This window comes from Cucurbita pepo, chromosome 18 (assembly GCF_057944985.1).
Source record: "Cucurbita pepo subsp. pepo isolate OVF chromosome 18, ASM5794498v1, whole genome shotgun sequence".
Lineage (NCBI taxonomy): Eukaryota > Viridiplantae > Streptophyta > Magnoliopsida > Cucurbitales > Cucurbitaceae > Cucurbita > Cucurbita pepo.
This window is the reverse complement of record NC_141815.1, coordinates 11702895-11730323: the sequence shown is the minus strand read 5'-3', so window position 1 is coordinate 11730323 and position 27429 is coordinate 11702895. Positions and strand designations below refer to the sequence as shown.

The 27429-nt window shown below is 40.1% G+C and overlaps 6 protein-coding genes across 8 annotated transcripts; 3 read left to right on the top strand and 3 right to left on the bottom strand.

Moving 5' to 3' along the window:
• The first annotated feature begins 1738 nt into the window (after nt 1-1738).
• Nucleotides 1739-6034, top strand: LOC111780223 (putative alpha,alpha-trehalose-phosphate synthase [UDP-forming] 9). Its single transcript, XM_023660560.2, has 4 exons — nt 1739-2000; nt 2704-4764; nt 4870-5143; nt 5233-6034. Exons 2-4 carry the CDS (start codon nt 2801-2803, stop codon nt 5557-5559), a joined length of 2565 nt encoding a protein of 854 aa, XP_023516328.2. The 5' UTR covers nt 1739-2000; nt 2704-2800; the 3' UTR covers nt 5560-6034.
• A 671-nt stretch (nt 6035-6705) lies between these two features.
• LOC111780229 (uncharacterized) lies at nt 6706-8040 on the top strand. Its single transcript, XM_023660570.2, has one exon. It carries the CDS (start codon nt 7157-7159, stop codon nt 7670-7672), a length of 516 nt encoding a protein of 171 aa, XP_023516338.2. The 5' UTR covers nt 6706-7156; the 3' UTR covers nt 7673-8040.
• A 436-nt stretch (nt 8041-8476) lies between these two features.
• On the bottom strand, nt 8477-12354 carry RDR2 (RNA-dependent RNA polymerase 2). Its single transcript, XM_023660559.2, has 4 exons — nt 11659-12354; nt 9664-11564; nt 9436-9586; nt 8477-9344 (listed from the first exon to the last, which is right to left on the bottom strand). Exons 1-4 carry the CDS (start codon nt 12190-12192, stop codon nt 8565-8567), a joined length of 3366 nt encoding a protein of 1121 aa, XP_023516327.2. The 5' UTR covers nt 12193-12354; the 3' UTR covers nt 8477-8564.
• A 171-nt stretch (nt 12355-12525) lies between these two features.
• Nucleotides 12526-15723, bottom strand: LOC111780226 (ubiquitin-conjugating enzyme E2 5). Its single transcript, XM_023660566.2, has 7 exons — nt 15353-15723; nt 14306-14378; nt 13735-13814; nt 13379-13493; nt 13246-13298; nt 13005-13133; nt 12526-12926 (listed from the first exon to the last, which is right to left on the bottom strand). Exons 2-7 carry the CDS (start codon nt 14347-14349, stop codon nt 12790-12792), a joined length of 558 nt encoding a protein of 185 aa, XP_023516334.2. The 5' UTR covers nt 14350-14378; nt 15353-15723; the 3' UTR covers nt 12526-12789.
• Nucleotides 15724-16630: 907 nt separating this feature from the next.
• LOC111780225 (rac-like GTP-binding protein ARAC8) lies at nt 16631-19265 on the top strand. The gene is made up of 8 exons (XM_023660565.2): nt 16631-17019; nt 17283-17370; nt 17453-17562; nt 17640-17703; nt 18493-18557; nt 18676-18741; nt 18863-18957; nt 19050-19265. The coding sequence occupies exons 1-8, from the start codon at nt 16915-16917 to the stop codon at nt 19087-19089; spliced, it is 633 nt and encodes a 210-aa protein (XP_023516333.1). The 5' UTR covers nt 16631-16914; the 3' UTR covers nt 19090-19265.
• Nucleotides 19266-19613: 348 nt separating this feature from the next.
• Nucleotides 19614-26782, bottom strand: LOC111780220 (uncharacterized). 3 transcript variants are annotated; one of them, XR_015413707.1, is made up of 5 exons: nt 26228-26782; nt 24855-25226; nt 20373-24781; nt 19915-20198; nt 19614-19788 (listed from the first exon to the last, which is right to left on the bottom strand). XR_015413707.1 is itself a non-coding variant. In XM_023660558.2 (5 exons), the coding sequence occupies exons 1-4, from the start codon at nt 26357-26359 to the stop codon at nt 20402-20404; spliced, it is 4806 nt and encodes a 1601-aa protein (XP_023516326.2). In that variant the 5' UTR covers nt 26360-26782; the 3' UTR covers nt 19869-20198; nt 20373-20401. The 3 variants fall into 3 exon arrangements, 2 of the variants coding, with proteins under 2 accessions (XP_023516326.2, XP_086975737.1); XM_023660558.2 differs by lacking the exon at nt 19614-19788 and having other exon boundaries at nt 19869-20198; nt 20373-21133; nt 21212-24781; XM_087119611.1 differs by lacking the exon at nt 19614-19788 and having other exon boundaries at nt 19869-20198.
• Between the last annotated feature and the right edge of the window lie 647 nt (nt 26783-27429).

Sequence of the window (27429 nt, the reverse complement as noted above, 5' to 3'; positions counted from 1 at the left end):
GAATTCGTAGTCTCTAAGTCTTCATATTTATTCAACCATGCATGTGAAGAGAGAAGGATTACTATCATTACTATGAATGAAAGGGATAGTTTGGTAAAATGGCGTGGGATGCGCGTGGTCGAGCGGCCGCGTGCCGCCTCCCAACCAAATTAATTAAATCTGAAAACTGGGGTAGCCTCGTGTTTGGCTACCGGCAACCTAAATCTTTCTTTTTTTTTTTTTTAAATTTCACGAGCTGCATCCACCTCATCATAATCGCCTGCCAGCTCATTTCCCTTTTTTTTTTTTTTTAAATTTAAATTTATTTAAAATATATACGACATTATGGATAAAATCATGTTTAGTGTCAGTGGGATCCATTAAGCTTGGTGAATTTATTAATTTAAAAAATAAATATATAAATGACAAAATCAGTCAAAAACCTTTAAAACGTTTAAATATATAATGTTTCAACACGGGAGGAATATTGAGAATTAAATAATATATTTAACTTAACGTATCTAAATGGGTAATTATAATTATTTAAAAAAAAAAAAAGTTGAAATAAAGGGATTAAGGTTAGGCAGGTCTTTGTTTGAAGGTTTGAACAGAAGAATTTTAATATTATTTTCTTGGGAAACAAACAGAGGTCAAGCATTGGAAGGATATGATCAAAAGAAATAAATAATTTAAATATTTAAAATAAATAATTTTTAATTAATTAATTAATTAATTAATTAATTTAAAAAAAGAAAAAAAGGAAAATTCAAACTTTATTGAAAAAATTAAAAGAGACTCATTTCGGTCTTTTTTCCATCTCACTCATTTCCCCTTTTCCCCGGCAACTTCCTCCCTAATGTGAACGCAATTTCCCGCATTTTTTGACTACTTTATTTAAAAAAAAAAAATAATAATAATAATAATAATAATTTATAAATAAAAGTGATTTATTTTTCTAATTTGCTTGTATATATTATAAATACAGTTATCTGTATGCATCTAAATATTTGGATTATTTATTAACATTATTATAAATTTTATTTTGACCAAAAAAACCCAATACTTATCCATTAAATTAAATGCTTATCCATAAAATTAAAAACTTGCTTATTCCATAAGAATGGGTAGTGACTTATTATTTAAAAAATTTGACCCATAAAAAAATATTAATTTTAAATTCTTGTATGCCCATTTTATTAATGGATTCAATTGAAACAAAAAGTAAAAATAAAATAAAATAATTTTTGTTTTTTAAAGCAATAAAATAAACATTAATGCCCAAACGTACATTTAAAATTAATGTATGTTTTAAGCTACTTCCCATTGTTTACATATTTAAAATTTATAAGCAATGTGTTCGTGAATTGGGTTGGTTTGGATTAAAATATTTTTTTTAGATGGAAACGAATATTTATAGTTTGAGAATAAATAATAAAAAAGAAAAAAAAGGATATAATGGTAATTAAAAGGGAAAGGGAGGGCATTTGTGGAAGTAGGAGAGGGTGGTTGTGTTGGTCTTCATCTCTTTATTGACTTTGTGGGTCTAAATCTGAATCCTTTAAACCCACCTTCCTTGGTTGAACAAACAAATGCATTTTGACAAAAATCCCCAAACGGAACCTCTAAATGAATAAATAAAATAAAATAAAATAAAATAAAATAAAATAAAATATTTTTCATTAATTCCCTTTTATCCATTTCCATTTTTTCTTCTTACCCACAAAATCTCTCTCAAATCTTCTCCAACTTTCCAACCTAACCCTCTCATGAATTTCACTTTCCAAACCCGTCCTCCTCCTCCTCCCTCTCCCCCTCCTTATTCCTTCCTTCTCTCTGTAATGCCGCGTCTCTTCCCTCTCTTCCGCTTCCCTGAAACCCCTCCAAATTAGATTCAATCCATTCCCTTTCTCTCCTCCACCTACCCACACCCTTTTCCCCGTTCTTCCTTGCTTCTCTTCTTCTCCATCGTCTACGGAATCATCAATCCAGAGGTGGTGTTGTTTTCATTCCATTCCATTCAGGTACTCTGTTCTGTTCTTCTTTTCGTTTTCTTCATTACCTGGATTTCTCTCTTCTTAAGGAAACAAACAGATGAATGAATGAATGAATGAATGAATGAATGAATGAATGAATGAATGAATGAATGAATGGATGGATGATCTGGAAATCCAACATTTGGGATTTGTTTATTGTTCAACCTAAAAGCGATTACAAGAAAGTGAATTGCAATTATTATATGCTTTCGTTTACCCAACATTTCAGTAACTTAAGGATAAGGATAACTGCATTTCCATTTGACATTTGTCCTTATCTTGTGTTTCAATTTTAAATTCATCTTGTCGGTTTAGATTTATAAAAAGTTGGATCAGATAACGACCAATTTTTTTTGTTCTTTATCCGTTTTTTTCCCCCCTCTGGATCTTCCTGCATTCTAATTGGCCCTTTTGAGGATTGATTCTTATGGTTAGCCCTTCAAATATCAAGAGGGTTTCCATAATCTCTTCTGTTTAGTTGAGCTGTTTAGACGATAATATAATGGAGTTGTTAAGTTCTTGATTTCGTGCTTTTACAATTGATTCAAAACTTGAAATGAGACACGTTTAATAGGCTAATCTTCGTAGTTGTCTGGCTGTGGTTATGAGTAGATATAGGAGACTTCTTTGTTTCAACCATGAAGAGAACAATGAAGGTTTGAGATTTTCCTACATTTTTGTTTTCCTTCAGGTTCTTGGTAGGTAATCAGGAGTACTTTGTTCATTATTCTGTGTTTGTAACGTCGATCGGTAATCAATCGATTGGAACGATCTGATTGTTTACTGCCATGCTGTCAAGTTCTTGCTTGAGTTTGTTAGAGCTATCGTCTTCGGATATGTTGGATTTTCCTCCTACACCAAGAACCGTTCCACGGGTGTTGACTGCTTCCGGGATATTTTCCGATAAGGATTCGGAGGTTTCCTCGTCGAAGGGCCAAGGGAGAAAAATTATAGTTGCAAATTTTCTTCCTCTTCATGCTAAGAAGGATACAGATTCCGGGCAATGGAGCTTCAGTTTTGACGAGGATTCGCTTCTGCTTCAGCTGAAGGATGGATTCTCACCTGATGTAGATGTTATATATGTCGGGTCTTTAAAGGTCGATGTTGATGTCCGGGAGCAAGACGAGATTTCTCAGAAACTGTTGGAGGAATTTAACTGTGCACCGACTTTCATTCCTACGCACCTTCAGAAACAGTTCTATCATGGATTCTGTAAGCAACATTTGTGGCCACTTTTTCATTACATGATGCCGATTTCCCCTTACCATGGATCCCGCTTTGATCGACGTCTTTGGCTAGCGTATCTTTCGGCTAACAAAAGGTTTGCCGATAAAGTTATGGAGGTAATCAATCTAGAAAAAGATTATGTCTGGATTCATGACTACCACCTTATGGTTCTCCCTACTTTTTTGAGAAAACGCTACAGTCGAATCAAGCTCGGATTCTTCCTTCATAGTCCGTTTCCTTCATCGGAAATATACCGAACTCTTCCTGTTAGAGATGAGATTCTGAGAGCATTACTTAATGCAGACCTAATAGGTTTCCATACATTTGATTACGCTCGCCACTTCCTATCTTGTTGTAGTAGACTGCTTGGTTTGGAGTATGAATCTAAACGAGGGTATCTCACGCTCGAGTATTTTGGCCGTACAATATACATCAAGATTTTGCCTGTTGGGGTTCATATGGGTCGACTTGAATTTGCATTAGACCAACCACAGACTTCAATCAAGGTCAAGGAAATCAAAGAAAATCTCCAAGGAAAGAAACTTATTCTTGGTGTTGATGACATAGACATATTTAAAGGTATAGGTCTGAAGTTACTAGCTATGGAGCAGCTCTTGAGCCAGCATCCAGAGTTACGAGGCAATGTCGTTCTGGTGCAAATTCTAAATCCAGCACGGAGCAATGGGAATGATGTACAAGAAGCAAAAAGGGAGACTTATGAGATAACCGAAAGGATTAACAAGGTTTTTGGTTGTCCGGGCTATCAACCTGTAATCTTGATTGATCATCCTATTCCTCCTCACGAGAAGATTGCATATTACGTATCAGCGGAGTGCTGCATTGTAAATGCTCTCAGGGATGGTATGAACTTAGTTCCATATGAGTACATTGTTTGTCGACAGGGAACTTCAAAAATGGATAAAGTCTTGGAAGTCTCCCCGAGTTCACCTCGTACCAGCACGATTGTCGTGTCGGAATTTATAGGTTGTTCACCGTCCCTAAGTGGTGCGGTCAGGGTAAACCCCTGGGATTTTGACGCTGTAGCTGATGCACTTTATGCAGCTGTCACCATGCCTGCTTTAGAGAAGCAACTGAGGCACGAAAAGCATTACAGATACGTTAGCTCTCACGATGTTGCTTACTGGGCTCGCAGTTTCTTGCATGATTTGGAGCGAGCATGCCAAGAACACTACAGCAAACGTTGCTGGGGCATTGGTTTAGGTTTAAGTTTCAGAATTTTGTCACTTTCTCCAAGTTTCAGGAAGCTTTCCATTGAACATATTGGCTCTGCATATCGAAACGCTTCTAGGAGAGCGATATTTTTGGATTATGATGGGACTGTGGTTTCCGAAACTTTGGTGGTCAAATCCCCATCACCTGAAGTCATTTCTATCATCAACAACCTTTGCACGGATCCAAAGAACACCGTGTTCATTGTTAGTGGCAGGGGGAAAGTTTCCCTCGGTTCATGGTTCGATTCGTGTAAGAATCTAGGTATTGCCGCTGAACACGGGTACTACTTGAGGTATCAAACTTAACCTACCAATTACATTGTTCGTCATGTAATCTTATTTCGTTTAGTCGAATCAAACAGGTTTGATTCTCATATGGGGTCTTGATTTATTTGTAGGTGGAATAGGGACTCTGATTGGGAAGTTAGTCCATTGGCTGAAAACTTTGACTGGAAAAGGATTGCAGAACCTGTGATGAACCTATACACTGAGGCAACCGATGGTTCATACATAGAGACCAAGGATAGTGCCTTGGTATGGCACTATCAAGACGCCGATCCTTATTTTGGTTCGTGTCAGGCCATGGAGCTCTTGGACCACCTTGAAAACGTCCTTGCTAACGAACCCGTAGTCGTCAAAAGAGGCCAGCAGATCGTCGAAGTAAAACCACAGGTATTTACTGCTTCGGCTCACCTTTTCCTTGTCATCTCGTGGAGGCTGAGCAATTGTCGTCATCACTGCTACTGTGTCATTGTTTGCAGGGTGTGACTAAAGGATTAGTTGCTGAAAGAGTTCTTTCCACAATGGTCAATTCTGATAAAGCACCCGACTTTGTGATGTGCATTGGAGACGATCGATCCGATGAAGATATGTTCGAGAGCATATTGAGTAGAAGCTATAGCTTATCCCTTGCTACGCCCCCGATGATATTTGCCTGTACTGTGGGACAAAAGCCTAGCAAAGCCAAATACTATTTAGACGATACCGCAGACGTTTTGACCTTGCTTCAAAGCCTGGCCAACTGTTCTAGTAGCCGTAAACTGAGATCGAGTTTTGAAACTCCTGTTTTGTTCGAGGATGATGTTTGATGCCGAAGATCCAATCCGTCCTTGCACGTGCATTAAGCAAGAGTTGTCACGTTGGGAAGGTTTGTTTCACTTGATTTTCTTATTCCAACCTCTACGGAGTCGGGCTTGTTTCGGTTATACCCGATTCTTTGCCACAGTCACTGGTGCCAACGGATTCATATTCAGGAAGATAATTGCTTGGGTAGAGTTAAGTTGGTTTGGTGGTGTAAATAACTGCTTTCACGATACTCGTTCTTCGCCTTCTCCCGGATTCGAGAGTAGCAGAGAACAAGATCGCCATTGGAAACCTAGGAATGGTATAAAGTTGTTTTTCTTCTTTATTTATTATTATTTCTTTTTTTCTTTTTGACAGATATAGTGAAGAACAGGTTTCAGATACAAATTATAATTAGCCATAGCTTTGTACAATTGACGAACTGGTTTAGTTCTTACAGAACAATCATTCTTTTTATAAAGGGTTTCATGTTCTTACAAAGCCTTTCTTTTGTTCAATGAAGGATTCATTGTTCTTTCAGGTAACCATTCTTTTCTATATAAGAAATCCTTGGTTCATTTTTGCTCAAAAATTGGCGGGACATTGAATTTCCCATTCATCGAAGAACCCGACTTCCTCTCGTTTCTTCACGATTTTCTGTTGGAAATGAATAATGACGATTGACTTTGCCCTCTCCATCGCTCGGGGGATTCGTTCGTCACAATCCGAACAACTACCAAATTGTTTCATAGTTGAAGTTCATTATTTGTGTTTGTGATTATTACTTAGTGTTTGAATTATTATAATAAGAATGCAATGATTTGTTTGTTGATGGTGTATTCTCCTTGTTGATTGTTTCAACCCAACACAAAGGCTCCAAGGCCTGCCTGTGGGGACCCTTGCCAGGTGTATTCTACAGTCACAAAGTTGGTGATGCTTTGAGTAAGTCTCTCACCTTTCGTTTCTTTTCTTTTTAAGCTGATTTTATTCTTATTTTTTAATTATAAATTTAGTCCCTAATCTCTCTCGTAAAAAAAAAACTATTTAATTACGAGATTTTTTCATTTTTATTAATTTTTAGGATTTGTTTGTATATAATAAGTAAGATTTTCCATTTGTTTGAATATATAGAGAAGAAAAAAAAAAACATTCAATAATATTTTTTAGAAATGAAATCATTTTCGAAAATAACTTATGCAAAATGTTTAAAAGAAATATACAATGCATACAACAACAAAACGTCCTGTCGCTCGAAGTTGTTAATGTAAGCTACCTAGCAGCTAGCAAGGACGACAAGTCAGTGCGAAATGGATGACGACATGTCGGATTAAAAAGTGGGACCCATCTTGATTTAGTGATTGGGTACAACGAAGCATCGGTCCCACCTTTATCCTACTTTTGGAACACCGGATTAGAATCCCCGCTTCCCTCCAAACAACCGCTCCAACGTCACTAGATAAACTCGAATGAATGGTTACTCCCGGTGGTATTTGGATCGGTTAGTCGCTTCAAATCCGTTTTGGTGACCGGAAGTGGCCGGTCACACAGGTCAAAGCTGGTTTCAGTTTCATTTTGATTGTGGCGTATAAGACTGCTGACAGAACCCATCGGTACAGTTCGATAATGGCGTATCCAGATGCAGAAGAGCCTCCTCCTTGTGAAGCGGATAATTCCAATTCTTTGTTGCCGACCACCAGGTGCGGCTGTTTCCGGTTATCGTGCTTGGAATCTCGCCGTGCGGTCGCCGTCGGGCCATCATGGTGGGAGAGGATTAGGGCGTCGCAGGTTCACAGCCAGGGGCGCTGGTGGGCGCGAGGCGTTAGGGTTATTTTGAAGATCCGAGAGTGGTCTGAGATAGTCGCTGGACCGAGATGGAAGACTTTCATTCGCCGATTTAACCGGAATCGGAACGGTGGTGGTGGTGGTGGTGCTGCTGCTGCTGGTAGGCCTGGGAAATTTCAATACGATCCCCTGAGTTACGCTATGAATTTTGATGAAGGTTCGAGGCAGATTGGGGAATTGGACGACGATAATGACGACTTCAATCGGTATCGGAACTTCTCTGCTCGTTACGCTTCAATACCGACGCCGTTGAAGACCGGAGGAGCCACTGGGAAGGATATATCTACCGTCGCGTAAAGGTGCGTTGATTCTACTAAAATACGCCGTGTTTAGTGCTGTTATTATCCAACATTGAGCTAGGTGACATGTGACATCGTCGGCCCATCACCTCCCCCAGTAGATTTCTTCTTCTTTTTTTACTCTCAAAAGTAAATACGTTTCAATTAATTTTGGGGTTTCCTTTCTCCTTCTTCCTAATGGGATCAGTGTACAATGCAATTACAGGGTTTTTTTTTTTCTTCCCAAAAAGAATAAATTATGTCCTCATAGTATATAATAATATTGATTTGGGGACTTGCTTGTCTGAAGTGGGTGTAATAAAAAGCTGTATAATGTTTGTATATGTATTGTCGTTGTATGGATTGAATAGTGGGCTATGTTTGACACTTTCTTCCCCTCCTTTTCACCGTTCCGCAATGAGATTGGGTTTTTGTGGAAGGCACAATACCAGATTTAAGGTGTTTTCAGATGTGGCTGAAGTTTGTAGTTTAAATGTAGGTGGCATGTCAAACCTCTCGAATTGTCTCGACCCTTCTTTAGAGTCATCGAATAAAGTACACCATTTGTCCGACATTCGAGGATTCTATTGACATAGCTAAGTTAAAGACATAGACTTTGATACCATGTTAGGAACCTCAACCTTCCATAATAGTATGATATTGTCCACCTTGAGCATAAACTCTCATGATTTTGATTTTGGTTTTCCTAAAAGATCTCGTATCATTAGAGATGAATTTATAAACCTATGATTAACCCCTTAATTAGTCAACGTGGGAGGTCAAAGGAAACAAAAAGGACCAAGAAAAACGTGGGAGGTCAAAGGAAACAAAAAGGACCAAGAAAATTGTTATTGCTGTTAGATTCAGAAAGATAGAAGCTTAATGATATGTTTGGGTTACAAACAGGAAGGCTACAAGTTCTTTTCTGCTTCACGTCTTTTGGAGTTCATTGCCTTTATGTTGAGTAAAACATCATGTACAATCCATGGGAAGCTAAAGTAGAACATATCTCGTTTGAAGTAAGAAGGGTGATAAGTTACATGATACCATGCAGAAGCCATCATCTTGTGTTCATGTGGGGCGCAGCTATTCTCGAACCATTCTTTGGCCTCCTTACGTACACACTTAACTGAAAGCAAGATCCGATCCTTCATATCGCCGTACTTGCGATTGTCACGTTGCAGATATGATGCTCGACTTCGAAGATCGCCCATCAATATCTCATCTTCATACTCCGCCCCGTAGTAGTTCATCACAATGCTCATTTTTTCAATGTACATGACTTTGAAACTTTCAGCTGTTTCAAGGAAAGCTTCGAAGCCATCCACTTCAAGATCATGATCATAAATTGCTGCAGCAGTCTCCTCTGTCCACACAAGTCTTGACCTTTCTTGCTCCATCGTCTTAACCGCAGCCCTGTAGAGTTTTCCTAGTACATTATTGGATTTGTACATTGGTTTATCAAATCTCTCCATAAAATCTGGAAACTCCCTAGGTTTTAAAACTCGAGGCATCTCTGCTGGCGCTCCGGTTTTTGCATAATCGACTGCCATTGAGTGCAGTGCAGCCAGTTCTAAACATTTTGAGCTTAGGGCCTTTTTCGGTTCACGGTCTGCATGAACTAAATGTGCAGTCGAAATGGCACCTAATGTGTCGTTGATCATATAATCAACAAAAAACTTCTGAATTTCCTGAAAATTTCAATGATTCAACAAACCAGAGGATCAATTTCTGTTTTGAATTTCAAATTGCATAATATGCATATTTGAAAATTTCATATACCTCTAGTGTTACATCGTGATCCATTATACGTGGCCTCCGTCCCGTATAGTCCATCGGTGCTTCGGTTTTGGGCGGAATCAGATTCTCGTCCCAACTTATGAAATATAAATCTCCATCAAGATCACCACCAGAACATTCATTTGTATGTGGCCTGCAAAAAAGATTCAACAGTGGCAGAGTATTGAATAAATTTTAGCTATGTTTATGAAGCCTACAAAAGAAGTGTACCTTTCTCCTTTCTGAGGAAATATAAGACAGTCCACCAATCCCTTCTCCTCTAGTTCTACATGGAAAATAGCTTCAAGAACCCTTACATCTCCTGGATGAAGACATGGATTTTTTGTAACAACTACCTTCCCGAGCAATATAGATTTCGTCTCGTCTATCTTATGGAAGTAGTTCTGGTTCCTGTCCCGAAGCTCGAATTTTGTCAAGGTTATGCAGGCATAAACTTGGCCATAGTTTAATATACCAGTTTCATCCAAGCAGCCTAGGAGGATCCGGCCCTTTGGAACAAATATTCTACATCTACTTCTTAAATCAGAAAACAGGTTCCAATAGTGTGCTTGAAGCATCATTGAGAGGTACGGTTCAATATTAGGCTCGTACCCGTGGTTTAACATCTGCACCAGAATGTTATTAGAATCAGCACCGTTCAGATTTTCCAAGACGTTCAAAGCAGCGACTTTATCCGTCAGCATTCTCCTTAAAAGATGTAGTTGTTCTTGCTGCAGTGCCTCGAAGCTTTCGTCCTTCACTCCCAAAGTTGACAAAAGAGTAACGATCTCTCGATTTAGATAGCAAGGCATGGAGTCGCTGCACTTGGTAACATTGAGCATCTTGTTCTTCGATTCGAATTTAAGCATGCTATCACGCAAAGATAGTTTACGAAAGGAATTACGATCAACAGCAATGACACCTTTGTATCCACCATATCGAATTTGAAATGCCGAAGGGATGTGAGTCAATCCACACTTATCAGCTACTTGCCTTGCAAATGAAAGCGAAATTTTTCCGATACCATCTGAGAAGCAGTAGTCAATACCATCAGAATTCACTTCGATATCGGGTATAATCTCAACATCTTGGGTAGGAACAACAAGAGTTTGAGTGGAAGAACTGAACAATTGACCCATCCTAGCTGCACATTTGGAGATACTACGAATCTTTTCAAAGCAGCCCATCCACTGTCTAATTTCTTCTGCTTTCAAGTTGTCGCTCGAAGCAAACATCCAAACAGAGTTCGATCGGAGTTGACTAGCTGAGAAGGCCAAGAACTCAAACCTTTTGGCTCCAATAACAATTCCATTTCGAAGAATACTAACTATTCGGTGATAGATTTCAGTTCTATAAGGTTTCGAGAGTAAGCCACGCTGTATACTCGTGGTAACGGCACCTGCAGGAAGCTTACTCCAGTCCTCTTCAACAAAAGTAACCCTCATAAAATCAGAAGCATATGATGCAAAGTTTTTCACAACATAATTAGAAGTTTCAAGCTCAGGTCCCAAACAATAAATTCTTGATGGTGTAACAAGGACTCTATAGCAGTTCATCACATTATTCGACAACCTCTTTTGAGACAACGAAGGAAGAACTTTGCAGTTCCTTTTTAGAACATGTAATTGGGTCTTTAGAAACGACAAGGGATCATAACATATGAACTTCAGCTGATGTAACCTTTGAAGTATATTCAACGCAGTGTCAGTACCTAAAGTGCTAAGGAATTCAATCAGATCATTGCTGGCTGCAGCAAGGCTAATTTTCTGCATATGAACTAAGGAATTGAGCTGATATTGAAGCTCATAAGCTAGATTAGAAACTAACCCAGATTTTATCAGAGGAACAGCCTCTGAGGTAGAGCAAAATTCTCCACCATCCTCTAATGTAATATCTTTTGGAGTTTCCCTGTAAAGTGGGAAACTAGAAAAGATATCTGAAGCCTGCAAATCTTCTTCAACTTCCCAACAAAAGGAAGTGGACTGACCTATTGATCTCAGAGAAGAAAACTCTGTTGTCCGAATCCAAAGATAATCATGTTCTTCTTTGCATAGACGGTAGCGACTGCTGCTGAACTTGGAAGCCATGTTTGATCCGGAAATCCTTTTATATATTCTCGGCGCATATTTGAGCTGCAAGAACAAACAACAATTTGATTCATCGTGAGATTTAGTGAAACGCGGGCATACAAATCAAATCATCGCCATAGTCATTGTGGGAATTTACCTTTAGGAGAAGTGCGTTCAATTTCTCATCTCCCAAACAATATCCAGTAGTTTCGAGAATTTCCTCGAACATCACTTCAAGCTTATAGCACTCGTCTTCGCGCCATATCCAAAACTCCACCCTCCTCCTCTCCGGCATAATCCAAGCTTTTACACCTTCCCAAGACTCCAAAACACTCATGTGATCCTCTTTCAGCATAAAACCCACATGCAAAACCCCGTTCTCGGTCCTGTTTCTGGCGTGTATTGGCCTCACAATAATGTCATCGTTGGTCTCGGAGAATCTCAGGTTGTGGGTGTTGAAGACGAGGTTGTTTTGAACGGAGAGGGACTGGGCTTTGGATTTGGCCTCGAGCGTGGTGAACTGTACGCGACCAGAGCCGCGCGATTTCCAGTTCTTTCGCTCGGTGAAGATTTCGATGGCGAAGACGGAGTCGGGACCCAATTTGGACTTGAGAAAGGTCAAGAGGTCTTCGGCTACGGCGGATTCGGGAACGTTTGAGACCCTTAAAGTGGATCTCTCCGGCTGAGCCATTGCCGGAAGATGGTCGCGCCGAAAGCCCTTCAACAAATTTAATGGCGAGCCAGGTATGGTGAAGTGATGCTTGGGAGGAAGAAACGCCGGGACTCGGGGGAGTGTCCGTCGATGCGCCCAGCGTTCCTTTCTTCCCTCCCTTTTTGTTTTTTCTTTTTCACATTAGTTTTTATTTAACAAGTGAAATTACAAATTTAGCCTTCAAATTTTGTTCAATTTTTTTAACTTTCAAAAAGTTTAGACACCAAATAATTATAGATATATATGTGTGTGTATATATATATATGTGTGTATGTATATATATATGTGTGTGTATATATATGTATATATATGTCGTATGTAGTCTATTTGATTAACTGATAAAAGTATTGTAAGGTTGCTGCTTTAATCTTTATGTCCCCTACTGGACTGTCTGCTCGTACATTTGAATGAAAATCTACGAATAATCTAACACTTACGTTCGCCATTTTCGATACTATAATCATACAAACCAGTCAAAACATAGAAACCCGAACATCGAAATTCAGTAGCTGCTGCTAAATGGAGAAGAAGAAATCATTGATATCATATAATGCCTAGCCTTGCCTTCACTTCCCGTTAGGGATCGGCATGTCCAGCAACGTCGTCGTCGTCGCTTGAACCACTTTCGTTATCGCTCATTTCATCCTCTTCACTCTCGTCTTCTGATGTGCATTTAATGTCATTCTCCTTCTTCGCGAATCGTTCACAGTACTCTGTACCCACATGGACGTTGATATTGAAATTGAGTTAAAATTCATCAAAGTTTTGTTAACACAGTGAGAAAGATTTACCTTTAACTTTCTCATCATACTGTTTCCGATCCTTCATCATAAGCGATGCTGCGTCGCCGTTAAGCGGGTCTGAAGGATTCGGATAAAGGAGAAGCTGAGGAAGAAAAACCTCGAAAACGTTTAAAAGATCTGCAAACCCCAAAAGAAAGAGGTAAGAATCAACACAACCATGAGTCTCAGTACAGAACAGATAAGCACAAAATACTGAGGTTTAGTGAGGATGGGGGCGACGGGTAGTTACCGAACATCGGACTCCAAGACTGGTTAATCACATCCAAGCACACAGAACCAGATCTGCAGGTTAAATACTTGGGTAAGAATAATAGGTGATACCATTTGATGGTTTGTTTAAAAAGGAAAATACAGTTCCTTACAGTTCATCAACATTTGGGTGGAAGATCTTGTTCACGAAACCGATCGAAGGAGACTTATATGGATATGCATCAGGAAGCTCGACACGAATTTTCCAAACGCCAGTTTCGTATAAGCCTGCAAGGATCAATCAAGGATACTTAACTTACTTCATGGATTAATACTCTCTAGGAACAGGCTGCACCTCTTAAGTGAAACAGTGTCCATGAATTACACAGGAAAGCAGTGGAAAAACACCTCATTTCAAGGATAAATTTTCAGGAGACTCCAAATAACATAAACGAATTCGGTTTAGACTGCCAAACAAGAACGACTACGAAATGCATCATATTGGACAGAGGTGAAAGTCGAGCAATACTTTGTTTGGGACCATGGAAGTCCACATTGAATTCATTTAGTCCATCATTTATCATCTCCACATTGTAGTCACTCATCATCCTGGACAACACAAGCCAACGTAACGTAAGAGATAGCGCACCTATTGAAATCACCACAATGCTGGGCCAGTTCTAGGCGAGCATGATCAATATGTTTTCTAGTTAGCATAGCAACAACACGACAAGCACTACTTTTGCTGCCATGGTCACTCTCGGTTACAGCTCACTACAATCATCACTGTGTTCAAGGACTATAAACACACACCATGGAACTTAACTAGCTTCATATGATTGTCTACAAAACTTTGATATTCTTTTTGCAGGTAAAACGTGGAATAGAAGAACTTCGTGAGCATCGTTAACACGTGTTACTTTCCTCTAACCTATTGCAGTACTAGTAAGTAAATCATTTTCATATTCAACATAGCGTCTCCTTGGTTGTCGAAAGGCTCATAAACAGTCATCCACAAAGACCATATAGAACAACCACAATAACGAATGACTCAAATAGGAATAGGAAATGTTGATAAATAACAAGGGTATTTATCTTACAATTTCATGACATCCATTTCTCTCCTTTTGCTTGGAGATGACATCGTGAACGAGCGAGCTGCACTTCCAAAATCTGCCACAAAACTTATATGCTTGAACATTAGAAGTTACTACTGGGAATGAAGTGAAAGACACGGGGCAGCTATTGTTAGGAATCACGACTCTCCACAATGGTACGATATTGTCCACTTTGAGCATAAGCTCTCATGGCTTTGTTTTGGGCTTCCCCAAAAGGCCTCGTACCCATGGAGATAGTATTCATCACTTATAAACCCATGATCTTCCACTAAATTAACCAACGTGGGACTCACTCCCAATAATCCTCAACAGCTATGGCCGAGCTTTCGCCTAACCCGAGCAGTGAATCAATCCCATACACAAATACAGACAAACCTCGAGGTTCTACTTGCCTGATTTTATATTAAAAAGAGATTTAAAAACTTTTTGACAAAGTATTAGCAACATTATGATCTGGAAAGTTGATACAGATAGTCATATTTCTATATATTTCTACATGCTTTGAAACAAAAGGAACAGCAAATGAAACCATCCAAGATTTTCAGGTCTTTGTTCATATGGATTTGGTTGCCTCATGAACAATAAATAGTACAGGGCATCCATGTGCTAGGAAGTTTACACATGAAAATCTGGAGACATAGTGGAAGTAAGTAACCAGTTTCAACAAATGGCAGAAAAGGATCTGATATCATTCAAAATGATGCATCTCCAATCCAAAACAAACCTGCTTCTGATGTTCATGCGCAAACATCAATCCGAGAGCTAATAAAATGAAATATAAAAGGCCTGGTGGGTGATCAGCATATGATCAGACAAGGAAATGGCTGGTGGGTATGAATGCTAATCACAACGACAAAGGGCAACTAGAATGCTAGATCATATCCTCCACTAACAGACCCAATTTGCAGGATCTCATTTAAAACAGCAACCGCTCATAAGTTGAGCAACGCAAGAAGAAGAAGAAGAATCAAGAGCAAGAAATGTGAAGATCTGTGGAGTAAACATATGTACAAATTGGTATGAACGTACCTTAGAAGAAGCAGAGAAGGAAGCCCGTTTCACAGGACGATGCTTGAATTGAAGTGGGTAACGGAGAGTCCCGTGAACCGACCGGAAATGAGGAAGGGGGGAAAGGGAAGATTTATAGAGAAGAGAATGAAATTGGGGGAGGAGGAATCGAGACGGTGCAGATGTTGGAAAAAGGAGGCAACTACGTGGCAAGGCAAGGTAAAGGTTCCTCTGCTTTGTGGGGTTATGGCCTCAGTTTCACTGTCATAACATAACAAAACCATTGCCATTTCGGACCCCATCGGCTTTCTGGGAGTTTGAAAGTGGGGGCTTTCCTTTTGCTTCCGCCTATCCAGGTTTTGGCATGGCCGTCCAAGGCTTCACTGTCAACCATAACCTCCATCCATCTCTACCCATTATGGCAACATTATGTGTTAGCCATGATGCCATGGAATAAAGCAAGATGCCCATCATTTATGCAACGCATAAGCACTATTCCCAAATTTTGAATTAAAGTATTTGCTTTTTCAATTTTACATTTTAAGCCCATCATTTCCAGCCCAACTTTAGCCCAAATTTTTGTCTCTAATATTTAGAGGAAGGTCGATCTTTTACATTGAACCAATGCAAGAGATTATTTGAATCGGCAGCTCTCCGGCCAGATCAACTTCGAAACATGCAATCATCGACGGCCGACCGCCGACCCAGAGGCTATAAGAAGAAGAATAGAGGAGGATGGGCTCTAGCACGGCGGCGGAACCTGACTACTTGGGAGGTTGCTTAATGAGGATCAGAAATGGTTGAAATCCATGGATGAACACCGCTGATCCTTGAAGAAATCCTCCAAGTCCAAGGGCCTGAATCTGATTGATCCATATTCCACAACCAATTTAGGGTTTTGAAGTTGGCCCAAAATTCTCCCGCGGAGCCCAGACCAAGGTATAATTTTAAATGAAAACAAAAATCAAAACTTTGGCAACACAACTCATCCAAAGGGCCACATTTGCATGATTAATCCTTTTTTTTTATTACAAAAAATTATTATTTTTTTCCTTTTAATTCTGGTGAGGCATAGTTATTATGTTTACTTAATCTTTACTTATTTCTTCAACCGAAAGTTCCCAATAATTTTGAAAATTAGTTGTTCGTAGACTCACCTTTTTAGCCTTCAAATTAATTTTAATACCAATAATACAAAATAGCTCACATCCCTACTTTTATATATATATATATTAAGAGATGTAAAACAATTTTCAAAAAAAAAAAAAAAAAAAAAAAAAAAAAAAATTATAAACCTAAAAACCCTTCAAGATTTGAACTTATCTCATAGGTGGAAGAAGCATAATGGGGTTTGTTTGTAGGAACTAGAAGCCTTTTGATTGGGTAATGAAACCCAAAAGGGTGTCTGTTGTTGATGAAAACAACGGGGAAGGAAGGGGAGAGTGAATAAGTGAGATTCATGTGATTTACCGCTCTCTCTCTCTCTCTCTCTCTGTTGCGACCCTTTTTCCCTTTCCTCTTCTTCTTTATCTCTCTGTCTCTCTCTCGAATTTGTTGTTCCCATCTGGGTTTTGGTTTCTTCAATGGCTTCCAGTGCTTCAAGGTTCATCAAGTGCGTCACCGTCGGAGATGGGGCTGTGGGGAAGACCTGCATGCTCATATGCTATACCAATAACAAATTCCCCACTGTATGTTCTGTTCTTCTTTTAATCAAAACATTCATCTCCTTTCTGGGTTCTTTTTGTTCTGTAGTTTCATCTTCTAATCTTGTACTGCTAATCAACTTTGTGCTCCAATTCCAATTCCCCTGCAGTTCTTCTTCTTGAGGCTTTCTTTTATTTTCTTGTATTCTAATTCAAAATGGTTCTTGCTTCCTCTCCTGCCTTGGTGTTATGATCATAATTGCCTGTGTTTTTTCCAACAGAAAACATAATCAATTGTGTGTTATCAGGATTACATACCCACGGTGTTTGATAACTTCAGTGCCAATGTGGTGGTGGAAGGCACCACCGTCAATTTAGGCCTATGGGATACAGCCGGTACACCCTCTTTGTTGCTTGCTTTAATTGAAGCCTTGAATTTTAGACTCTAAAACTTGGCTTTGGTTGTAATGCCATACAGGTCAAGAAGATTACAATAGGTTAAGGCCATTGAGCTACAGAGGAGCTGATGTTTTCATCCTTGCCTTATCGCTGGTTAGCCGGGCGAGCTACGAAAATGTACTTAAGAAGGTGACTAAATCTAAGCCTTTTGTTTTCCTAATCTCTATCATCTTTTACGTTTGTAACTTGGAATGTCTCATGGTTAGTGGATTCCGGAGCTTCAACATTATGCACCTGGAGTCCCGGTGGTGTTGGTTGGCACCAAATTGGGTAGGCCATCTTCTTTCTGATATTAGTGCATTTGTTTCAAACTTCCTTTGTTTAGTCTAAGTAGTTGAAATGAAGTAGATTTAGATATAACCAAAGCAAATTTTATCTCCTTTATTTGTTGAAAAGGAGGTAGGAGTTGAGAAGAGGTTGACTAAAGTAGGCATGCTTGCAAACAGGAAAGTCATTGACAAGAACCCCCCCTTGTCTTTGTTTAGAATGCCTTCCGAAGGGCGGGCCCTTGTGGTTTTGGATGCGAGTTTAGAGTTTAGAGTTTAGACCAAGGTCCTGGTTCAGGCCTCCGAATGGAATGATACTTAATCAGAGAAGAACGTTGTCGTCTCTTCGATCTAGTGTTAGGATGTTGTTTGTTCGTGGGATGGGGTAGATATTTATAAAGAGGTGATGTTTTCAATGGTTGAATTATTGAGAGGAGGACCAGCCTATGTACTTGCAGACGAGTTAAAATGTTTGGAGGGGGCCAAATAATAATTCAGATAGTAGGCGCAGGTGCAGGTGCAGGTGCAGGTGCAGCTAAGCACGGCCATTTAAAGAGGAGAGGTAGTTGGGTTCTTGGTAGATACTCTTTTATGCTCCATTGGCTCTGTTTTAGCTGATTGTTTAATACCTTTTGACACCAAACTCATTTTCATATGCACTTACCATCACAAAGCTCTTACTCTTCATTCTTCAAGTTATTGATGCAAATGATTTATTGTGTTTCCATACCGTACATTCTATCAATTAAATGCAACATTCTTGGATTAACTTGTGATAGTTCTCGTTGATTAGATCTTCGAGAGGACAAATTCTATTTGGCTGATCATCCCGGATTGGTGCCCGTGACCACTTCGCAGGTGATTGTTTTCCTAGTTCAATATGCTGGGAGGGGAGAGTAGGAAACTACACTGCTTGCTTTTACCTCATGGTTATGATGAATTTTAACTCTTAATATTGATGGTTCAATCAAATCAGGGTGAGGAACTCCGTAAACAAATTGGTGCCACATATTACATCGAATGCAGCTCAAAAACACAGCAGGTACTCACTTCACAACATTCTTTACCTTACATGTTGCAAATTCGTGAGCTATTATAATTAACATAGAACTTAGGATTAGTGTTCATGCGGTTCGACTTGGATTGTTTAATTGGTATTGCAGAATGTGAAAGCAGTGTTTGATGCAGCAATAAGGATGGTTATCAAGCCACCACAGAAACAGAAAGAAAAGAAAAGGCCACAGCGTGGGTGTCTGCTGTGAGTTCTCTTATCTTCTTATCAGTCCCTCTAAGCCCAAGTACGTACATTTATATGGCTGTTCGACTTATGCTTGGGTTTTTTGGACGCAGAAATGTATTTTGTGGAAGGAACCCTACAAGGCAAAGTTGAGAGCAGCTTATATAGCAAAACAACAGAGGGTTGTTTGGGGAAAGTGAAGCAAAGCTAGGAGAAAATTGGCTTGTAATATCAGTAGCTGTAATTCTCTTTATCGTTCTTTTAGTTGCTCCTTTGTATACAATTATTTTGGGGAAGGATAAATGGCGTAAACTCATGGTTTCTCTCTCCATTTGGCATTTAGTATACTCCTAAATAAATAGTAAGTCAAGTAAGTAGGCTACTCGCTCACTCCCTTATAAACCTGCTGCTGCTCAAAACCTGTCCACATGCAACAATACTATTCCATGAAACAAGATGGTATGACGTGAAGAGGCTTCAAGCCAGTGTGGGTAGGGGGGAATTTACGGTTCTACATGGAAATATGAACTTCAGGAATTCGAAGGCTTTTACAATTCCTCCAAAAAAAAAGAAAAAAAAAAGAAAAAAAAAAGTGTCAGCTAATGATAACCACTCTGCCAAAACGTTGTGTAAAGAGAAGGGTCGATCCCTATATAAGGAGAGCAGAACAGCACAAATTAGGTAACTACAGAAACTCCATGTAAAATTAAAAGAGTGATTCCAGCATGAAAAATGAGGAACACTGATTATTTTGCAAGACAGAATGTAGAAATGAGAGAGAGAGAGAGGGGAGGCAAGTTAAATGAACTGAAATGCATGCGTCAGAATCATATGCACCCTCTTGCTTTGATCCTGAAGGGAAAAAACGAAATTATAAATATGCTCAAAGCAATTCACCGGTTCATATTGGTGAAATGGGTGCAAAAAGGATGGAAAGGTTTTGAGTTCAACAGTATATTAAATCGATGCACTGAACACCTGTATCGGCACCAACTATCAAGTGTCTGGGGAACAGATAGTGCATGCTTTCCACAGTTAAATATCTACAAAGAAGAAATTATCTGCAGCCACCCAGAACAATTCAAGTGACAAGAAGCTTGAAGGCCCCAGACATTCTTTTTTTAAGTTACAACTGATACAGAGAAAAGGTGTGGGGTTTGAGACCATGAAGAACATGAGATACTACTCACCACCTCCTCCGAAAAGCACACAAAGTTAGATGACAGCCAGGGGAAGTCAGCTCAATGCCAATCCTCACAGCACTGAAAAACATATAATTAACATTTTTAACATTAGAAAAGAAACCGTTGAATACAAATATATCCATGTTAAAATAGCAAAAACAAGCCAACATGATGTACCCATCCTCCGTCTTTCAGCTGGGGTGGGGATTGAAGCCTATATTCATAAGTGATAAGATATAAACAAGAACTCACCAGCTTTCAGGACTCCACAGGATGTTATACTACCATGACGACTGTTTGTACCCATCCCATCCTCCCTCTGGTTCCTTTCTCTTCATTATGCCAATTGTTGGCTGGTAAACCCGCATATGCTCCTCGGTAGTGGCCTGCGAACTGGCAACAGATGGTTGCCTGGGTACAAAGGATGATGATTCCTCTCTTCCTTCCATGTCTGCAACTAGAGGTCCAGCATTTAGATCTAAACCTTGTCTTCCCCACTTTCTACTACTATCAGAACTAGTATTGTGGCCGCCATCTGAGTGACTGACAACATAAGGTCTTGGATAAGGGGTTGATACTGTACCAGGAGGACCTAGGAACTGTGAGGGGACTGCAGGGAAGCAAAGCCTGCTACCAGATGATGAATCGCCATATGCTGTTGCATTACCTGAAAACGTGGCTGACGGTAGAGGAAAGCCGTTTCCAAAAGACAGGACAGGATACTGAAAAGCTGCAGAAGGAAATGGCACAGCCGGAGAAGATGATAATACTGGCCCTCTAAAGACATCAGGGTTATATGGACTGCTACCACTTGTGGGTCCCAAAATCCTGGGTGGTCCATTTGTTGCAACAACTGGAAAAGGCTGTTCTGCTCTTTCAGGCAAAATCGATGGAATTGCAACAGCTGAATAAGCATTCCCTGGAGGAAACCATGATGGAAAATTTCCCATTTCTGGACTGTTCATCCAAAGACCTGAAACAGAAGGCTGGGATGGCATACTGCCTCTAGCATGCTGAGGAAATATTGATGGTTCAGTAGGGGTCTCATCAACAATAGGTCCATTTAAATCAAAGTCCCTACGAAAATTCACCTTGTCATTGAGAGGAACAGTCGATGATTTAACATTAAGAGGAGCATCTATTCTACGACAGTTGTTCAAGGAGAAGTTGCTTGGATCGGGAGCATCATCAATTCGGTTCAAGTCAAGATCTAGTCCTCCAGAACAACGCGCATGTGAGACACCAATACCATGTGTCAGATCACGATTATTAGCCAGGTCAGACTTAGAGGCCACATCCTGAGTAGACATCTGGACATTCATATCCTCAAGAATCCTTTCGTCAGGCACATTCAAATCAATATCCAACGGAGGTCGAGAAATTTTATTAGCCACAGCATCAGCAAGTGGAGTGGTTGCAACACCTAGTGGCATTTCTAGAACTTTTCTAGGTTCAGCAGGTCGAAAAGCACTTGTGGCAGCTGATCCTTTCCAACCAAGTTCCCCTTTGCTCCTCAATAGATCATCAGGTGGAACGAAAGGTCTTTTTGCTGCAGCTGCAACTGTAATTGAAGCAGGAATGTTGCTTACCACATTAGATACAGGAAGGGGCAACGGACTAATTAACTGAACAGTTGTCAAACAACCAGACGTTGTAAAGCTACTTGGCTCACTGCATTTTCCATCATCTACATTAAAGCCTTCATTCAAATCAAATTCCAACTTAGCATCCATATCTGATACCCCCGCAGCAGTCATGGAACCAGGATCTGCAGCAGTAGATATAGACTCCTCTGCCTCTTCTGCTTCTACACCAGCTAATTTGGATCTCTTGGATGGCAGATGCTGTTCAGTTTCTTGAACAAGAGACATAATAGATTGCCCATGATGTGTTTGTACTCCACTTTTCTCATTATCCTCGTTACATTCCAAATTCTCCTCTGCTTGCTCATCCTCATGGTTGATAGCTGAACACAAACCACCTAAATCTCGGGACTCCGAAGGCATAGAGTCTCGATCACTTTGATGTTTTTCAAGTTGTTTGACATCAGCTGATTCGTTGGTTTCATCATCCTTCTCGCCCCTCATCCCACTTGCATTTATAGAAACCAGATCACTTGAAGAGCCTGAAGCCTGAAATAATTCATCATTCTTTAATTTAGCAGAATCACTGTTCGACTTTGATGATGGCTTTTGGTCTGCTGTACTAACACCATTCATTCTATTATCTGTATTGTTATCAGCTTCTTGGAACCGATGCAAAGGCTTGTCAACAACATTCATTTCAACTTCCCGATTCGAGATACCATCAACGACCATGCCACCATCAGGAAAAGAACTGCTTGGCTTTGGTCTTGATTCTGGACTGCTATCCTCATCTACTACATCAGATGTCTTTCTGTCCTTGACTGGATTAGCCCCATCAATCTCAGAGCCCTTCTCTGGTATCCTAGCAGGAGAGGCAGGGCCTCCAGCCTCGTCCATTTTTATACATCCATCTGCCAGTGGCACAGCCGTTTGTTGCAAATTTACACCAGAAGATTTTGAATGACCATTTAGATCTCCAATAGGTTTCTCTTCAGAATGTGAAGCAGAACTTCCATCCCCATTAGCTCCAAAGGAACCAATGATCACGCCCTGCTCATTAACAACCATAGCATCATTTGACTGCATGTTATCTCTAGCATCTTCTTCAGGACAAGATGCTTTGACTTTACAATCACTGCCTCTTCGGTCAACTGTAGTGATATTTCCTTGAGTATCGGAAGGCAAAACAAAATCAGACTTTGACATCTCAACAGCTGCCACACTAGCGAGTAAATTCATTCCAACATTATCTGTGAGAGAGGTAGGCATACTCGCTTCGGAGCATTTAATACAACTCTCAATTAAAGCATTCATAGAGCTAAAAGAAGCCTCATGTAACTTCCCATTCTTTTGATCATTTGCTAATGATGATGAATTTGCCTTTGGAACTTTAACATCCTCAGCAGTCCTACATCGCTCTTCACCATTTACAGCAGCAGGAGATCCATCGCCATCATCAGCCCCAGTCACCATATCCTTTACATCACTATTCTGCCAAGGCTCAGCATTCACATCTCCAGTAATATTAGGTTGACATGTATCACTCTTACTGTGATCAAATTGATCAAGCTTCTCTGAAAGTGGAGGAGAAGAAGCCCTGGTATTCATTATCGAAGGATCTTCAGAAGATCCTCCACTAGCACTCTGTGCAGGACTCCGGCCACGATTGGTGATCTTCACTATCAATTTAGGACTGTTTCCCTCAACAATAGGTCCATCACATGCCTTTTCAAAGGTCATTCCAGATTGTGATGATCTCTCTAAGACTGTGTTTCTATGCAAAGAACTTTTCCCAGATCCTACATCTCGTTGAGCCCCCGAGAGAACAGAACCAGGAAATCCATTAACTGACTTGCGCTGGCGAGATCCACCACCTGAGATCTTGTTCACGCTCATTGAACCAGCAGTAGAGCTTCTTGCATCCTCCTTCCCTAAGCCACCACTTTTACCGTGTTCACTAGAACAAGATTGACTATTATTGTGGGACTGGCTGGAACTGCTACTCTTTTCATCCTTGGCAATAGTTTGAGCAAGATCAGTAGCGCCACAAACACCAGGATTTCTGGAAGATCCATCTTTCGAGTTAATGCTTGCTGATGCAGGTGATAAAACTGGTTTCATCGAACCAGGAGAGGCAGATGCAGATCTTGTAACACTCTCATCCTGAGCTAGCTTAACTGAAACAGATTTGGATGTAGTGAGCTGAGAAACCGAGCTCTTCATGGCAACTTCAGAGGATGCATCTTGATTCCTCCCTCCATGAGAAACTTCAGATGGACGAGTCCTTGCACTCCATGCAACAGCTTGGTTTGAACCAGACTTTGCATCATTAATGTTCATTTCTGCTTCAACGCGTTTTTTCCATGTGTCCACTAAGCTCCTTGCTTTCTTCTGAATTTCTAAATTCTTATGTGAGCGTAAATGATTCACAGACTTACCAATATTGCACATCTGTAGAGCAGGAAGATTTACAGGTAGTTTATCAAGGGCTCGAAGCAAAACCAGGAGAAATTCCTCAACTGCTTTATCGCTATCCTTGGGGCTACCACCACTGCCAATTTTCCCCCTGTGAACCTCTTGGAGCCATTCATCAAGTACAAGTAAACCCTTAAGATGCACAAATTGACTAAGGCACTCGACCTTATCTGTGGCAGCTATGACACCTGCAAGTGCTGATCTGCAAGCCCAATCAATTTTTTTGTCATTTCTATCAGTCAGCAAAAGCTGCACCAATTTCTCGACAGCTTCAGAATCAACTAAGCCTCCTTTTTCAGCAATTTTTGCAATCTCAGACTTTAACGTATTTTCCAATCTGCAGTTAGCAGAATCCCCTTCATCAGCTTTGATGATGCGCTCACGTTTAACAGATTCTAATCCCTGGTCACTTCTTTCTCTTTTCTTGCCTTTTGTGTGAGAAGGAAAGGCAGTGGTTTGAACACTATCTGAATTAGCTTTTAACTGAGATGTTGATGTTGGACCACTTGTAGGCTTAGGTGATCGGCCACCAGATTGCACTGAAGCATGCATTTCTAATCTTGTCTTATATAGCAATTGATCTACTTCTTCCTGACGTTCCTGACAAACAAATAAAATTAACCAAAAATCACACCGTTTAAGAGAGAAAATGACTAAAGCATCAAGAACTTACATTAATATAATCCTGATCGGTAAGCCACCATAAACACTTATTTGTTATGTCATACACTCTCCGACACACAAATGACGAGATCCCTGATGAAAGTTTAACGTCCTTTGGAAGAAATGCAACTTTACACGGATGGAGTAAAGATGCAGCAGGAATTTCATCCTTATGAAAGGAATAGAAGACTTCGTTTGGCGCAGCTTCCAAAAGGATGCCTTTGCCGAGCTTTAGTTCAGAAGATCGATAAAGCCAATTCACACCTAACTTTAACTTATTCTCCTTACCAGCCGTTAACCACCGGATTATGCCAATAAAAGGTGGGGAATCTTGAGGGGGTTTGAAAAGAGCACAATCACCAACACTAATCCTACGTCCACCCTGTTCAAAGAGAGTACAGAATAGTGAGTCATCAAAAAATAAGTGCCTGTCAATAGAAATTAAAATTTAAATGACGAACAACACAGATAAGCAAGACTTAAGCTATATGATATTAAACAACGTGATGCACTCCTTCATAACTCCAGGAAAAAGCCAGGAGGGGAAAAGCATTCTTACCTTTTAAAAATAAAAACTACAATGTTTTTCCATAAGAATAAACAACAACAAAGCTTTTATATCTCAAATACACGACCAAAATAAGAAATCAGTTGAGATACATCGAATTTCTACTTCATTCAAACTAGTCAAGAAAGATGTCTAGGTCAATCCCCATAAACACATCCATTACTTAAAATAGCAAGGGAATTAAAAAAAAAAAAAACCCTGAAGCAAATCTCGTAAACATCCCACCCTGGTGAAGCAAACACGCCTTGGGACTAGTTATCAAGCCTGAAACAGATGACTCAAAAGAAAAATATCCATTGATGGGAAAAATAATTAAAAGCTAATTGGCTAGTCTCAACGAATTGACGTCCCATTCTAACAGACAAAGAATCTGTAGTAGCATTTGGTAATTCCAAGCAGAAGATAGCCATATAACTTTTGAACTAAATATGAGACCTTTAGGGAAGCCTACAGACCGGTCATCCAACGCCAAGCTCCTCAACAGGATAGAGAAAAGCTTATATTCTACAACAAAAACAATTCTCAAGGCCTTGTCCAAGGCTTTAGAGACATTTCATTAAATTCCTCCATAGAGAAACAATGAACATCATAAGAACTAAAACCAATCCCTCCCTCAAACATTGACGCAACAAATAATTTCTTAAACCTTTCCATTCCCCTACAACAGCGAATGCTTCTTCTTTTTCTTTCTTCTTTTTTTTTTTTTTTTTTTTTTTTTCCAAGGATGAGATAAAACAAGAACAAAGGAAGTTGAAGCACGAAGGGAATATCTAAAAAAAAGAACAATCAGGATAAACAGAAACAGAAAACGTTACCTTGCAAAACGAATTAAGTGCAGACGAAGACGATGATGAAGAACCATCTGCTTCTACGATCTGGGTACCACGTGTGGGGACTGTCCACATGTGCCGAGTCCGTTTCCAGTCCTCACCTCGACGCCCATGCATAGCCTTGCATTTTCCCCAATTCCAGTTTCGATCCCACCTTCACGCCGAACGAGTACCATCAATCCTAACCCTAATTCGACAGAGGAAAGCCAATTCAAAGCTATCCGCTTACCGAGAAACCCTAGATCAATACATAACGCTGCCGAGGCATCATGTCCCTATAAAGACAAGAGGGATTTTCCGAAAATCCCACCGGCGAACCAATTGAGTACGAATTCTAGGGTTTACCTTATCTAACAGAGAGTGATCGAATTGAAGTCCAGATCCAACCACACGCAAAGAGATGATTAATGATTTCGAGCCGCCTTTCAACCTAGAAAGAGAGAGAGAAAGAGAGAAGAGTGCGAGAATCTAGAGTGAGAAAATCGAAAGCACACACAGAGGGGGGGGTGGGGGGTTGTAGGAGAAGAGAAAGAAAGAGCCAGACGGCAGAAAGGAAATGTGTACTTGGTAACTTGGTAGAGAACCGAGACCGGGCAGTTCGGGGTAGATTGGGCAGTTCGGGCTGAGTTAATGATAAATAAACATGGCGGTGATGCAACGGCCCCAAGTGATTTTGTAGAACGTGCCCCAAAATGTTTCTTCTTTCTTTTCTCTTTCTTTTCTCTTTCTTTTTATTTTTTATTTTTTTATTTTCAATTTTGACTTTTCATTTTAATTACACAACTGCGTTTTTGGGGGCTCTGACATTCAATCCAATGCCCTTCGCGGCCCTGTTTTCGTCATCTCTGGGCCCCACTTCCCACTTTCCGTTTCGGGAATTTTCTCCTCCGGGGATGATTGGGTTACCCAGCCGGTGAAGCTTGGCCCCCCCCCGCCACCCCCCGTCTGTCACCTAACTCCATCAATGTAATATCTCCTATGGGAAGGGGGGAGGCTAAGTTAAGGTTGTCTCGTGCTGTTCCAACACACATTACTATTTTAAAGGGTGACACAGCAGTAATCGATTTTTTTCCTCCAACGAGATCGTGCCACATGGCAGGCATCATTTTAACTCGAGCAATAAGATTGAAAGAAAGGATGTTGGGGGTCCCCTGTCTATGTTCACCCTCATGAATAAACAGTCTTGA

What these genes read in the sequence shown, in the direction of transcription:
- LOC111780229 (XM_023660570.2), top strand. Translation starts at nt 7,157, where the DNA reads ATGGCGTATCCAGATGCAGAAGAGCCTCCTCCTTGTGAAGCGGATAAT.
- LOC111780220 (XM_087119611.1), bottom strand. Translation starts at nt 26,359, where the DNA reads ATGCATGGGCGTCGAGGTGAGGACTGGAAACGGACTCGGCACATGTGG. An exon ending in CACTTAATTCGTTTTGCAAG is followed by an intron (nt 25,227 to 26,227) that starts GTAACGTTTTCT and finishes CTCTTTGAACAG; the next exon opens with GGTGGACGTAGGATTAGTGT. An exon ending in CCGATCAGGATTATATTAAT is followed by an intron (nt 24,782 to 24,854) that starts GTAAGTTCTTGA and finishes TTTGTTTGTCAG; the next exon opens with GAACGTCAGGAAGAAGTAGA.
- LOC111780223 (XM_023660560.2), top strand. Translation starts at nt 2,801, where the DNA reads ATGCTGTCAAGTTCTTGCTTGAGTTTGTTAGAGCTATCGTCTTCGGAT. An exon ending in GAACACGGGTACTACTTGAG is followed by an intron (nt 4,765 to 4,869) that starts GTATCAAACTTA and finishes ATTTATTTGTAG; the next exon opens with GTGGAATAGGGACTCTGATT. An exon ending in TCGTCGAAGTAAAACCACAG is followed by an intron (nt 5,144 to 5,232) that starts GTATTTACTGCT and finishes CATTGTTTGCAG; the next exon opens with GGTGTGACTAAAGGATTAGT.
- RDR2 (XM_023660559.2), bottom strand. Translation starts at nt 12,192, where the DNA reads ATGGCTCAGCCGGAGAGATCCACTTTAAGGGTCTCAAACGTTCCCGAA. An exon ending in TTTCCTCAGAAAGGAGAAAG is followed by an intron (nt 9,587 to 9,663) that starts GTACACTTCTTT and finishes TCTTTTTTGCAG; the next exon opens with GCCACATACAAATGAATGTT. An exon ending in ATCACGATGTAACACTAGAG is followed by an intron (nt 9,345 to 9,435) that starts GTATATGAAATT and finishes TGAAATTTTCAG; the next exon opens with GAAATTCAGAAGTTTTTTGT.
- LOC111780226 (XM_023660566.2), bottom strand. Translation starts at nt 14,349, where the DNA reads ATGTCATCTCCAAGCAAAAGGAGAGAAATGGATGTCATGAAATT. An exon ending in GAAATGGATGTCATGAAATT is followed by an intron (nt 13,815 to 14,305) that starts GTAAGATAAATA and finishes TGTGTTGTCCAG; the next exon opens with GATGATGAGTGACTACAATG. An exon ending in CACCCAAATGTTGATGAACT is followed by an intron (nt 13,299 to 13,378) that starts GTAAGGAACTGT and finishes TTTAACCTGCAG; the next exon opens with ATCTGGTTCTGTGTGCTTGG.
- LOC111780225 (XM_023660565.2), top strand. Translation starts at nt 16,915, where the DNA reads ATGGCTTCCAGTGCTTCAAGGTTCATCAAGTGCGTCACCGTCGGAGAT. An exon ending in CCAATAACAAATTCCCCACT is followed by an intron (nt 17,020 to 17,282) that starts GTATGTTCTGTT and finishes GTGTGTTATCAG; the next exon opens with GATTACATACCCACGGTGTT. An exon ending in AGGCCTATGGGATACAGCCG is followed by an intron (nt 17,371 to 17,452) that starts GTACACCCTCTT and finishes AATGCCATACAG; the next exon opens with GTCAAGAAGATTACAATAGG.